At 39.5% G+C, this 14,657-nt stretch overlaps 1 protein-coding gene across 1 annotated transcript in view; it reads left to right on the forward strand.

The window, feature by feature from the left end:
* LOC135209501 (probable glutamate receptor) overlaps window positions 1-14,384 on the forward strand; it is a 16,063-nt gene extending 1,679 nt beyond the window's left edge. The window contains exons 2-7 of the mRNA XM_064242155.1: window positions 1,472-1,645; window positions 2,628-2,718; window positions 3,525-3,825; window positions 6,594-6,811; window positions 13,145-13,322; window positions 14,197-14,384. Coding sequence (XP_064098225.1) covers window positions 1,472-1,645; window positions 2,628-2,718; window positions 3,525-3,825; window positions 6,594-6,811; window positions 13,145-13,322; window positions 14,197-14,384 — 1,150 coding nt within the window. The remainder of the gene's footprint in view (window positions 1-1,471; window positions 1,646-2,627; window positions 2,719-3,524; window positions 3,826-6,593; window positions 6,812-13,144; window positions 13,323-14,196) is intronic.
* Window positions 14,385-14,657: the final 273 nt, after the last annotated feature.

Below are 14,657 nucleotides of genomic sequence, written 5' to 3' on the forward strand. Positions count from 1 at the left end.
GTAATTTCGGTTAGGGTCAGAATCTGTTTAAGTTTGTGACCGTGTGATATCCGATAATCCTGGATTATCCCTTTTAATTTTTACCCTTTTGATAATTAACCATCTGGTATTCCTGATCTTGTTTGTACCTGAGGCCTTCCTCTCCGATTGTACTTCAGTAGCTCCTTAACGATGTCTGAATAAAGACGAAAGCGCTTGGATTCCTGACTTTCATTTCCCGTTGTATTCGCTTATTTATGAAGTCACGTGCATCTACTGTGATTTTTTAAGCATATATATATATATATATATATATATATATATATATATATATATATATATATATATATATATATATAATATATACTATCATTTTAATGCTAGAATGATAGTGATCCTTAAACTGACTGAGTACACTTACTATCTATAAAAGATAACAACGTTTCCTCTTGAATTCATTTGAATTTGAATTCCCTTTTCTGAAGTGTCATGGAAGCCCTAACCACTAGTTTTTTAATTCGTTTGAATTCACCCAGCGAATTGCCTTTTCTAAAGTGTCAATTAAGCCTCAATCATTTGTTTTCTAATTCATTTGAATTCATCCAGTAAATTTTTCTCTATTTTTCTGGGCAGTTTTATGGAAGCACCAAACCATTATTCTTGAATACACTTGAATTCATCTCGTTATTTTTTTTTCTTTTTTTTCTAGACAGTTTTAAGGAAGCTCCTATCGCTTGTTTTTGAAATCATTTGAATTCATCCAGTGACTTGCATTACCTGAAGCGTCAAGGAAGCACCCAAAAAACTTTTATTGAATTCACTTGAATTCATCTCCTAAATTTTAATTTTTTATTTTCTGAAAATTTTTAAGGAATCTCAAATCATTTTTTTTTATTCATTTGAATGCATCCAGCAAATTATTATCTTTTTTTTATTTTCTGAAGGCCCTATCATTTATTCTTGAACGCATTTGAATTCCCCCAGTGAAATATTTTTTATTTGGGGGGGGGGGTTTCAGTTTTAAGGAATCCTCAACCATTTTTGCTGAAATTGGTTTGTTTTTAAATGCCTTTGAATTCACCTAGTGAAATGTCTTTATCAGACAGTTTTAAGAAAGCCTCCTGTGAATCTTGATGTTTTTCTTTCTTCGACAGTTTTAAGAAAGCCTCAACAATTTGTAGTTGTATTCATTTGAATTCACCTGTTGAATTATCTTTTCTGAAGAGTTTTAAGGAATCCTCAACCATTCGTACTTGAATTGATTTGGATTCTCAACCATTCGTACTTGAATTAATTTGGGTTCCTCCAGTAGATTTTTAATTATTTCTTTTCTGGACAGTTTTAAGGAATCCTCAAGCATTCGTACTTGAATTGACTTGGATTCATCCAGTAGATTTTTAATGATTTCTTTTCTGGATAGTTTTAAGGAATCACCAACCATTTGTTGTTGAATTCCTTTGAATTTACCCACTGAATTATCTCTCCCGGGCAGTTTCAAAGAAGCCCCGACCTTGCTCTTCACGATGGTGTCTTACCCCCCTCACACCTTCATCAAGAAAGAAGACATGACCACCCCGACAGTTCTCGCAGGAATTCCCACCAATTTCCCAATCGCAGGACCCATGAGCTACATGCTGGAGATCCTGGCGACTTCTATCAACTTCACGTAAGTTTCAAAAGGTGTTATTTTTTTTTTTTTTTTTTTTTTTTTTTTTACTTCCGTTCTGTAATTCTCCAGTTGGAAACCCTTTTGGACAGGCAATAGACTGTAAGTCCAAGATGGCTCCAAAGGGAAATTAGCCTGTATAATTATTGATTGATCGTTTTAACCAACTGTTTATGGCTAATGCAGATGAGACTTCCTAACTTAGAAGAAATCTATTTGTCAGGCTATATCATTCTGAATGATGTGTATGAAATGGCAAATTTGTTTAATTGGAAAGAAATCTATTTATCAAACTAAATATATCTAATGTGTCCATAGAATTTTAAAATAAAGCTGAATTGATTCGCCCAGCCCTAGACCAACACATTTTGTAATTGCTAACTTAAGTAGTTCAACTGACATGGAATTGATTGCATTGCTCAAAAAATCTGTTTATGTGATATAATTACACTATTTATAAATCAATTGATTTTCTCAGCCCCACGATATTTTGTAAACAACTGAAGCTATTTATCTGAAGATGAACTGATAAGTTCGTTCACTGTTCTGCACATTGTGAGAAGAAAATATGAAGCTGAAACTTGGCAATTTTGACATTTATGCTGACCCATCTATCCATTTTATAAAGAACTGAAATATTTAGAAAAAAAATCATCTAATGCAAGCGTAAAATGACTAGAATTCCTTGCAGACTTCATGAAAAATAATATTTTGTTGTTACATAAAACTGATCAATATTCTGCAGTTATATCTTCCATTTATATCATGCAACGAATTCTCCTAGTCTTGCTGTTACATAAATGTGATCCACATAACTGCATTATCTGTTTTTATATATTCTTCTGGTCTTGCTGTTACAAAATGTGATCCACATAACTACAATTATTTGTTGCTATATCTATTCCATGTAACGAATGCTCCTGGTCATAGAATTTAGCAAATTCTTCCAATTACTAAAAAGGTTCCAATCTGTTGGTAACAGATACAAGCAGGTGGTCCCACCAGATGGTGGTTTTGGGGTCCAAGTTCCCAACGGCAGCTGGACAGGAATGGTTGGTCAGCTCGTTGGCAAAGTAAGTGTCAGAGAACCATTGATAGATAGAAAGCTACATAGATAAACAGATAGATAAATGGACAGGTAATAGCAACAGCCGTGATACTCATTATGTCAGACATAATCATTAAAATCATGTTTGGAGAATTTTAGAATCTTTTAGCTTTACTAAGGTAATTATTTACAGAGTAAATTACAGACCAAGATATCCATGATTGCCAATTCAGGATATCTCAGCAAACTATGGGAAATTATTTTTCTTTGAAATGAAGAGCGTAACTTTTCTTTATATATGTAATTTAACATTTTTTATATAATGGTTAGTAGTCTCTTTAGATTTGTTTATTGCAGTTTATGTCCTAAGCCTTTTTCAGAGTTAATATTAATTCTTAATTCATGAAACATTTATATATATATATATAATATATATATATATATATATATATATATATATATATATATATCTTTTAAAAATGGCCAACGCATTTTCAGTAAGAAGAAAGTACAGACAAATATTTATTTATATATTGAAACAGTAGAGGGAAAGAGATTCAGTTTCACCTCATTAAAAAAATTAAAAACTACTCCAGGTAGCAAGAGTCTTGAAATAGAGAAACAAATCCACAGTTATGCAAGTTTTCATATACTGCAAGATAAATCAGTACAGAGATCTTCCGGGAATCTGTTCGATTCCCGTTTTCAGTCGAACAGATTCCCGAAAGCTCTCTGTACAGATTTATCTGTAAATATACGTACTACATATATAAATATGGCTTCGTTTCTCCAATGACATTTTAAACCATCTCCTTCCACCTCCATCCACAGCAAGTCGACGCGGCCCTCGGACCTCTGCAAGTCATCCACAGTCGATCCACGTACATCGACTACACCATGCCTTTCTCCTTCGGCACCCTGTCGATCATGGGCGCGAGGGGCAGCGCCCAAGTCGACCCCTGGAGCTTCCTGTACCCCCTGACAGGCACCGTTTGGGCTGGATTCTTCATCACCCTTCTGGTCCTGTCGCTGTTAGACGCTACTTTCGAAAGGATCACCAATTCCGAGAGTAGCTGGATCCTCACGTTCGGGAGAGCCTTGTTCCAGTATGCTCAAACCACGATGGGAAACGGTGAGGTTTACCGCGTTTCCAGTGCAACTGGATTATGAATTTTATGCCACAGACCAAGCGTTGGAATCTATGAAGGCTTCCAGCTTTGAAAACAATGCTAAGGTTTATCACGTTTCCAGTGGAAGTGGATTATTTATTTTATGCCACAGACCAAGCGCTGGAATCTATGAAGGCTTCCAGCTTTGAAAATAATGCTAAGGTTTATCACGTTTCCAGTGGAACTGGATTATGAATTTTATGCCACAGGCCAAGCGTTAGAATCTATGAAGGCTTCCAGCTTTGAAAACAATGCTAAGGTTAATCACGTTTACAATGGAACTGGATTGTGAATTTTATGCCACAGGCCAAGCGCTGGAATCTATGAAGGCTTCCAGCTTTGAAAACAATGCTAAGGTTTATCACGTTTCCAGTGGAACTGGATTATTTATTTTATGCCACAGGCCAAGCGCTGGAATCTATGAAGGCTTCCAGCTTTGAAAACAATGCTAAGGTTAATCACGTTTCCAGTGGAACTGGATTATGAATTTTATGCCACAGGCCAAGCGCTGGAATCTATGAAGGCTTCCAGCTTTGAAAACAGTGCTAAGGTTTATCACGTTTCCAGTGGAACTGGATTCTGAATTTTATGCCACAGGCCAAACGCTGGAATCTATGAAGGCTTCCAGCTTTGAAAATAATGCTAAGGTTTATCACGTTTCCAGTGGAACTGGATTATGAATTTTATGCCACAGGCCAAGCGCTGGAATCTATGAAGGCTTCCAGCTTTGAAAACAGCGCTAAGGTTTATCACGTTTCCAGTGGAACTGGATTACGAATTTTATGCCACAGGCCAAGCGCTGGAATCTATGAAGGCTTCCAGCTTTGAAAACAATGCTAAGGTTTATCACGTTTCCAGTGGAACTGGATTATGAATTTTATAGCACAGGCCAAGTGCTGGAATCTATGAAGGCTTCCAGCTTTAAAAACAATGCTAAGGTTTATCACGTTTCCAGTGGAACTGGATTATGAATTTTATGCCACAGACCAAGCGTTGGAATCTATGAAGGCTTCCAGCTTTGAAAACAGTGCTAAGGTTTATCACGTTTCCAGTGGAACTGGATTCTGAATTTTATGCCACAGGCCAAGCGCTGGAATCTATGAAGGCTTCCAGCTTTGAAAACAGTGCTAAGGTTTATCACGTTTCCAGTGGAACTGGATTCTGAATTTTATGCCACAGGCCAAGCGCTGGAATCTATGAAGGCTTCCAGCTTTGAAAACAGTGCTAAGGTTTCATAACGTTTCCAGTGGAACTGGATTCTGAATTTTATGCCACAGGCCAAGCGTTGGAATCTATGAAGGCTTCCAGCTTTGAAAACAGTGCTAAGGTTTATCACGTTTCCAGTGGAACTGGATTAGGAATTTTATGCCACAGGCCAAGCGCTGGAATCTATGAAGGCTTCCAGCTTTGAAAACAGTGCTAAGGTTTATCACATTTCCAGTGGAACTGGATTCTGAATTTTATGCCACAGGCCAAGCGCTGGAATCTATGAAGGCTTCCAGCTTTGAAAACAGTGCTAAGGTTTATCACGTTTTCAGTGGAACTGGATTATGAATTTTATGCCACAGGCCAAGCGCTGGAATATATGAAGGCTTCCAGCTTTGAAAACAAGGCTAATTTATAACACGTTTCCAGTGGAACTGGATTATGAATTTCATGCCACAGGCTAAGCACTGGAATCTATGAAGGCTTCCAGCTTTGAAAACAGTGCTAAGGTATAACACGTTTCCAGTGGAACTGGATTATGAATTTTATGCCACAGGCCAAGCACTGGAATCTGTGAGGGCTTCCAGCTCTGGAAATAATGCTAAGGTTTATCACGTTTCCAGTGGAACTGGATTATGAATTTTATGCCACAGGCCAAGCGCTGGAATCTACGAAGGCTTCCAGCTCTGGAAATAATGCTAAGGTTTAATCACGTTTCCAGTGGAACTGGATTCTGAATTTTATGCCACAGACCAAGCGCTGGAATCTGTGAGGTCTTCCAGCTAAAACACTGTTAGCAGATAGTGAAAGGTAAGATGGAAGGAAGAGAAAATGAATGGAAGTAAAGTAAAAAGGAACGAAAGGGGTTGCAGCCAGGGGACGAAGGGACATTGCAAACGTCCTAAGGTAATGCCTACAGTGCACCCCGTGAGGTGCAATGACGGCCTTACCCCACCTACGGGGTATATCGCATTCAGTGGTGTGCTGTTACCAGTATTATAATGGGTTACAGAAATTGGTTTACAATTATGTTTGATATTGTTTATTGGGCCAATTTTTCTTAGCTGCCTTTCATACCTTAGTTCCAAAAATACAGACTGCATTGAAATGGTTGAGTAAACACATTAAAATACATACTTTCATTGACATTTTGCAAAGTGGACCTATCCCTTTCAATTTGACTAAACATGAAACAAATACACTAATTTACTTTGATATTGTTTTCGTTTAAGATCATGCCTACTATCAAATTTGCCTGTCCTGATTTATGTTACAGATCGTGAATCAAAAAACGATTTAGTGTTTTATGCATTCATATATTCATCATTATGTATCAATTAGTAATGGTAAAGCCAATGCAACATTTTTTCTTATTGCTGTCTCAATAAAAAAATAAAAAGCCTTTCCCAAAACGAAGGTTTCAGTGGATCCTCGTCCCTTCATCCAGCTAAGCCAGTTGCATCTCCTTCCATATCCTGGAAAAACAAGTTGTCCCTGGAAAAGTAAACGGGTGGTTCTCTTCCAGCCAAAAACAAGCTGCGTCTTAGAGGCTGGCAACGACCATTGTTCGGAGGATGGCTCTTCATGGCGTTGCTTTTGAACACCAGCTACGACGGGAACTTGAGGGCTTTGATGGCCCTCACGATCATCCCGCAGCCTTTCCAGACCGTGAAGGACGTCGTCCAGTCCACGTCGACTAAGATCATCATCGAAAAACGGACGTCCTACACAGATGTCCTGAGTGTGAGGGATTTGTATCCTTTATAGAAATTGTTTGTTTAGAAGTTACTTAATTAAGTAGTGGTTTCATTCCGTCGATGGAAATAGTTTGTTTAGAAGTTACTTTAGAAGTGGTCTGGTTCCTTAGATGAAAATAGATTGCTCCTTCGATAGAAATAGTTCGTAAGAGTAATGGTTTGATTCCTTAGATGACAATAAATTGTTTAGGATTTAAGTTAGTGGTTTTATTACTTAGGTAAAAATAGTTCGTTCAGAAGTTACTTAAGTAGTAGTTTGATTCCTTTAATAAAAATAGATTGTTTAGAAGTTAATTAAGTGGTTTATTCCTTAGATAAAAAAATAGTTTGTTTAGAGGTTATTGTAGTCAAGTTGTTCGTGTTTCTCCATTACTCACGGAAGAAGAAGAGTGTCGATGGAACTGAAGAAAGACAAATAACTAGGTTTTATCTATGAAAGCTTTTGAAGAAATGAGTGACAGGCACAACTACTCCTTTGTATAAGGAATAAGGTGGCAAAGGACTGTAAGAATTAACTGAGGCTTAATATTACTTAGTTTGCTGGGGAAGGTGAATGGTAGAATTTAAGACAATAAGAAAAAGAAGAGTATTGCTGATAAATGCAGAGCTGTGTGCATAGCATTGTCAGTTTTTTTTTCGAGCCCAACCCTAAAATGGTAAAAGCCCTAGAAGTAAAATACACACAAACACACAAACATATAGACATATCTATATATATATATATATATATATATAGATATATATATATATATATATATATATATATATATATAACATAGATATATATATATATATATATATATATATTATATACTATATATATATATATATATATATATATATAAATATATATATATATATATATATATATATATGTATGTATATATATATACATCCATATAGTATAATATCTGTATACAATATACATGCACACATTTATACACACTTACACACACACACACACACACACACATATATATTATATATATATATATATATATATATATATATATATATGTGTGTGTGTGTGTGTGTGTGTGTGTGTGTGTGTGGTGTGTGTGTGTTTATGAATAAATTATTATTTTTTTTTTTATCAGTCTTCCAATTCGACTGGGTAGTACTTATGGTGTGGGGTTCCAGGTTGTATCCTGCCTCCTTAGGAGTCCATCACTTTTCTTACTATGTGCGCCGTTTCTAGGATCACACTCTTCTGCATGAGTCCTGGAGCTACTTCAGTGTCTAGTTTTTCCAGATTCCTTTTCAGAGATCTTGGGATCGTGCCTAGAGTTCCTATGATTATGGGTACAATTTCCACTGGCATATCCCATATCCTTCTTATGTCTATTTTCAGGTCTTGATACTTATCCATTTTTTCCCTCTCTTTCTCTTCAACTCTGGTGTCCCATGGTATTGCGACATCAATGAGTGATTATTTCTTCTTGATTTTGTCAATCAACGTCACGTCTGGTCTGTTTGCACGTATCACCCTATCCGTTCTGATACCATAGTCCCAGAGGATCTTTGCCTGATCTTTTTCTATCACTCCTTCAGGTTGGTGCTCGTACCACTTATTACTGCAAGGTACCTGATGTTTCTTGCACAGGCTTCAGTAGAGGGTTTTTGCCACTGAATCATGCCTCTTTTTGTACTGGTTCTGTGCAAGTGCCGGACATTCGCTTGCCATGTGGTTTATGGTTTCATTTTTAGTATTGCACTTCCTACATATGGGAGAGATGATATTTCCGTCTATCGTTCTTTGAACATATCTGGTTCTTAGGGCCTGATCTTGTGCCGCTGTTATCATTCCTTCAGTTTCCTTCTTGAGCTCTCCCCTCTGTAACCATTGTCACGTGTCATCGCTGGCCAGTTCTTTAGTCTGTCTCTTGTATTGTCCGTGCATTGGTTTGTTGTGCCATTCCTCTGTTCTGTTTGTCATTCTCCTGTCTCTGTATATTACTGGGTCTTCGTCTACTTTAATTAGTCCTTCTTCCCATGCACTCTTGAGCGACTCGTCTTCACTGGTTTTCAGATATTGCCCCAGTGCTCTGTTCTCGATGTTGACGCAGTCCTCTATACTTAGTAGTCCCCTCCCTCCTTCCTTTCGTGTTATGTATAGTCTGCCCGTATTTCCTCTTGGATGTAGTGCTTTGTGTATTGACATATGTTTCCTGCTTTTCTGGTCTATGTTGCGGAGGTCTGCCTTCGTCCATTCCACTATTCCTGCGCTGTATCTGATTACTGGTACTGCCCATGTGTTTATGGCTTTTATTATATTTCTGGCGTTGAGCTTTGACTTGAGAATCGCCTTGAGTCTCTGCACATATTCTTTCCTGATCGTGTCCTTCATCTCTTGGTGTTTTATATCCCCCCCCTTCCATTATTCCCAGGTATTTGTATCCCGTCTCATCTATGTGTTTGATGTTGCTCCCATCTGGTAGCTTTATTCCTTCAGTCCTTGTTACTTTGCCCTTTTGTATGTTAACTAAGGCCCATTTTTCTATTCCAAACTCCATCCTGATGTCTCCAAATACAATCCTTACAGTCTGGATTAGGGTATCTATTTCTTTGATGCTCTTACCATACAGCTTGATGTCGTCCATGAACATCAGATGGGAATCATGCCTAGGTTGGTTTTCCTTCTCTTTCTGTTCTTCATTACCATTTTGTCTATCAGGAGCTGGTCTTTTGTGCCCCTACACTTCCTTCTGCCGCCTTTCTGTTGGTGGGGGATGGTGTTTGTATCCTCTAAGTAGTTGTATAGCCTTTCACTGATGATACCTGTTAGTAACTTCCACATTATTGGTAGGCAGGTGATAGGCCTGTAGTTACTGGCTATATTTCCCTGACTTGTCTTTCTGGACTAAGGATGTTCTTCCTGTGTCATCTATTTGGGCGCATGGTTGGTGTCTGACTGTGTCTGTCGTGATGTCCGTGAATCTTTGTTTTATTCTCCCTGTTTCTTCTGCCTTGACTTCCTGGAGCCATGTGTGTGATACCGGATTGCTTCATATGTTTTCCCAGAGTCTCTTACTAGGTTCGGCTTCAGGAATTTCTTGGTGGTTGTCTTCCCCTCTTAGTTAGCTGTATAGTCTTTTCTGGTTGGTTCTGAATAGTTTGTTCTGTTGGTATCCCTTATTCCTGTTAGTGTACCGTTGGATCTTATGTGCTTTGGCCTTAAGCCTCTGTTTTACATCTTCTATTGTGTTGTTTAGTCCCCTCTCATGTACTTTGTATTTCTCGTTCAGTTCCTCCCTTGTTTTCTTACTTCTTAGCCTTTTTTCTGCCATCTCTTTCAGTTTACTCATGTAAGATCTCATCACCATGATTTGCTTTTCCAGGCGCTTTTTCCAAGGCGGTTGCAGTTTTGGTCTCTGTTGGAGTTGGTTGTGCTAGTTGTGTTGGTGTTCGTATCCCCATCAGTTCTGCTACTAATCTTGCTCCTGCATATGTCAAGTTATTTGTTTCTGTGATATTGGTGGTGTGTATTAGTCTCATTATTTCATGGACCTCACTTGTTTTCTCCCTTAATTTCTTGGTGTTGTAGGCTTTCATGGAGGGAGGGGATATTTGTTCTCTCTGTATCTGGCTTCATCCATTGTCTGATCTTTTCTACCCATTCCGTCCTGTCTCTTTCTGTTAGGGAAACCCAGTTCTTTTTCTTTATGTTCCTTACTTGGTCTGCTAGCCTCTGCTCTGTTTGGGGGGTGTTATTCCTCTCATTCCAGATGTTGACCAACCTTCCTCTATATCCTCTCTCCGTCGGGTTGCTTCTGATGTAGCATCTCCATATTTCCTTATTTTCTTCTCTTGTCCATTTCTTCCTCTGGTTTGCCTCTGTAGCTCCAGTCTCTGGTTGTTGGTTACTGTCGTTGTGGTGGTCAGTTGCTGGATGATGACCTCCAAGTACCTGACCGTCTTCCCCTTCAATTGGGCTGAATACCTGGCTGCCGGACGAAGCTCCTCTGTTGCCAGAGGTTCCATTTACGTCGTTGTCGTTTAATCCTTCATTTCTTTCCATCATTGCTGAGTTTTGCTATTTAACCCCGTAGCTGGACCCTACCCCATCAGGAATAGGTACTCATTTACAGCTGAATAGACTGAGGAAATTATGGTAAAGATCCTTTCCCAAGGAATCAACACCGAGGAGAGCGGTCACCCATCCAACGACTGACCAGCCCCAATGTTGCTTAATCAGTCAATTGACGACCTAACCCACTCTGCCACGGCACCACATATTTATTATCATTATTTTTTTTTTTTTTTTTTTTTTTTTTTTTGCTCTATCACAGTCCTCCAATTTGACTGGGTGGTATTTATAGTGTGGGGTTCCGGGTTGCATCCTGCCTCCTTAGGAGTCCATCACTTTTCTTACTATGTGCGCCGTTTCTAGGATCACACTCTTCTGCATGAGTCCTGGAGCTACTTCAGCGTCTAGTTTTTCTACATTCCTTTTCAGGGTTCTTGGGATCGTGCCTAGTGCTCCTATGATTATGGGTACGATTTCCACTGGCATATCCCATATCCTTCTTATTTCTATTTTCAGATCTTGATACTTATCCATTTTTTCCCTCTCTTTCTCTTCAACTCTGGTGTCCCATGGTATTGCGACATCAATGAGTTATACTTTCTTCTTGACTTTGTCAATCAACGTCACGTCTGGTCTATTTGCACGTATCACCCTATCCGTTCTGATACCATAGTCCCAGAGGATCTTTGCCTGATCGTCTTCTATCACTCCCACAGATTGGTGCTCATACCACTTATTACAGCAAGGTAGCTGATGTTTCTTGCACAGGCTCCAGTGGAGGGCTTTTGCCACTGAATCATGCCTCTTTTTGTACTGGTTCTGTGCAAGTGCCGGACATTCGCTTGCCATGTGGTTTATGGTTTCATTTTTAGTATTGCACTTCCTACATATGGGAGAGATGTTATTTCCGTCTATCGTTCTTTGAACATATCTGGTTCTTAGGGCCTGATCTTGTGCCGCTGTTATCATTCCTTCAGTTTCCTTCTTTAGCTCTCCCCTCTGTAGCCATTGCCAATTGTCATCGCTGGCTAGTTCTTTAGTCTGTCTCATGTATTATCCATGCATTGGTTTGTTGTGCCATTCCTCTGTTCTGTCTGTCATTCTCCTGTCTCTGTATATTTCTGGGTCTTCGTCTACTTTTATTATTCCTTCTTCCCATGCACTCTTGAGCGACTCGTCTTCACTGGTTTTCAGATATTGCCCCAGTGCTCTGTTCTCGATGTTGACGCGGTCCTCTATACTTAGTAGTCCTCTCCCTCCTTCCTTTCGTGTTGTGTATAGTCTGTCCGTATTTGCTCTTGGGTGTAGTGCTTTGTGTATTGTCATATGTTTCCTGGTTTTCTGATCTATGCTGCGGAGTTCTGCCTTCGTCCATTCCACTATTCCTGCGCTGTATCTGATTACTGGCACTGCCCATGTGTTTATGGCTTTTATCATATTTCCGGCGTTGAGTTTTGACTTGAGTACCGCCTTGAGTCTCTGCATATATTCTTTCCTGATCGTGTCCTTCATCTCTTGGTGTTTTATATCCCCTCCTTCCATTATTCCCAGGTATTTGTATCCCGTCTCATCTATGTGTTTGATGTTGCTCCCATCTTGGTAGCTTATCCCTTCAGTTCTCGTTACTTTGCCTTTTTGTATGTTGACTAAGGCGCATTTTTCTATTCCAAACTCCATCCTGATGTCCCCAGATACAATCCTTACAGTCTGGATTAGGGTATCTATTTCCTTGATGCTCTTACCATGCAGCTTGATGTCGTCCGTGAACATCAGATGGTTGATTCTGTTACTTCTTTTCTTGAGTTGGTACCCGGCATCCATCTTTTGTAGTACTTTTGTCATGGGAATCGTGGCTACTACGAAGAGTAGTGGTGACAGTGAGTCGCCCTGGAAGATCCCTCTCCTGATATTAACCTCTGCTAGTCTTATTCCAGAGCTTGTAAGTATTGTATTCCAGTTGCGCATTGTATTTTTGAGGAAGCTGATGGTGTTTTCCTCTGCCCCATATATTTTCAGGTAATTCTATTAGCCATGAGTGTGGTATCATGTCGAAGGCTTTCTTATAGTCTATCCATGCCAAGCTTAGGTTGGTTTTCCTTCTCCTACTGTTCTTCATTACCATTTTGTCTATCAGGAGCTGGTCTTTTATTATTATTATTATTATTATTATTATTATTATTATTATTATTATTATTATTATTATTCGACTTAACCAAAGTAGTAGTAGTAGTAGTAGTAGTAGTAGTAGTAGTAGCATTCATTCACAAACTCCTCCTCCATTCATGCCCGCAGAAAGTGCCATCCGGTGACGTCAGAGCCCTGGACGACGCTGGATCAGCAGGACGCTACGTGGATCGCAAGATCGGAGACTTTATGCTCTATTACGACCTTGTCCTTCGCGGTGATCACGTTCAGATATTCGACGTGATCACTTCCCTGAGATATTTCGCTCAGTACTTCTCGCAGACAGGTGATACTTGTTGATTACTATTTAAGGACCCACGTGATGTGTAAGTTATTTCCCTTGTGAAAAAAAACAGGTGGCGCAGGTGTAAGATAAGAGTGACGAAGAAGAATGAATGCACTTATGAGTGAATTGTGTAGTTGGTGAATGGTAAAGAGTGAAAAGCTGCATAGATTAGTGAATGTTAAGGTTTTTCTTCAATGTAATCATAAGATAACATGTAATTTGCTGGATAGCTTAAGCCAATTATTATTATTATTACTATTATTATTATTATTATTATTATTATTGTACTTAGGAAGCAGACCTTCTCTCAAGCATACTTTATTAAAGGTAATGGCTACTTCAGCAGCTTTACACTTGTAGAGATTCTTCTCTATTTTACGAATAGCGGCTTTTTCCGTGCTGCTTAAACAGGCTAGTAGAGCGCCTATAGAGGTCATGATCAAATACAGTGTAAAAATAGGTGTATATATTTGAATTTTACAAATAAACTATGATACCACAGTCATCAAAGTCATTAACGATTTTCTCTCTCTCTCTCTCTCTCTCTCTCTCTCTCTCTCTCTCTCTCTCTCTTTTAAAGCGAGCTTTCGTCTGGAGCTGCCAGACATCCTCAGGCTGGGAAGCTGAGGGTGGACTGATCTTGGTGTGGTGTCCGTCCTCCTTATATTTGGGGTTGGCAGCAGGGGGTCTGCCTCATGCTGATCTCCTATTGGAGCCACTTTTTCCGAGTCGATGGTTGCGATGCTGCAGATCCTGCAGCCGTCTAGACCTGCTGAGCGGCTAATTTGATTTCCATCGGCTGCTGGAGTACCTCGTTCGGGGGCGTTGTCTTCCGTGGAGTTGTCGTGATCGGTGGTGTCATTGTTGGTGGCAGGTCTTCTCATACTCGTAGGGAGGAGAAATTCTTCCTGCGTCGAGAAGCGCCTCCAGCAGGCCCAACCGATGGGCATCAGGAGCCTTCCCGATGATTTTCGTGTTCTTTATGATGACATCCCGGGAGATGGCCTCTTGATGTTTGGTGCGGGCGTGATTCTTGATAGCCCCCTCTTGGGCATAGCATGAGAGTCTCTTCGACAGGCGCATGGTAGTCATACCTATGTAGGCGCCACTGCATTCGCGGACTGGGCATGTATACTGGTACACTACATGCGTCTGCTTCAGGGGGTCTCGTACCTGTGGAGAGGGGTTATTTTTCATAATAAGGTCGCGTGTCCTCCGATTCTGGTAATATATGATTAAGTCGATATTCTTGGTGTCGTCGGTCGGGGATACATTTTCAGAAATAAGGTTGCGAAGACTCACCGCCACCAGCCAATAGGAGATCAGCATGGGGCA

The sequence above is a fragment of the Macrobrachium nipponense genome, chromosome 38 (genome assembly GCF_015104395.2).
Source record: "Macrobrachium nipponense isolate FS-2020 chromosome 38, ASM1510439v2, whole genome shotgun sequence".
Taxonomy (NCBI): Eukaryota; Metazoa; Arthropoda; class Malacostraca; order Decapoda; family Palaemonidae; genus Macrobrachium; species Macrobrachium nipponense.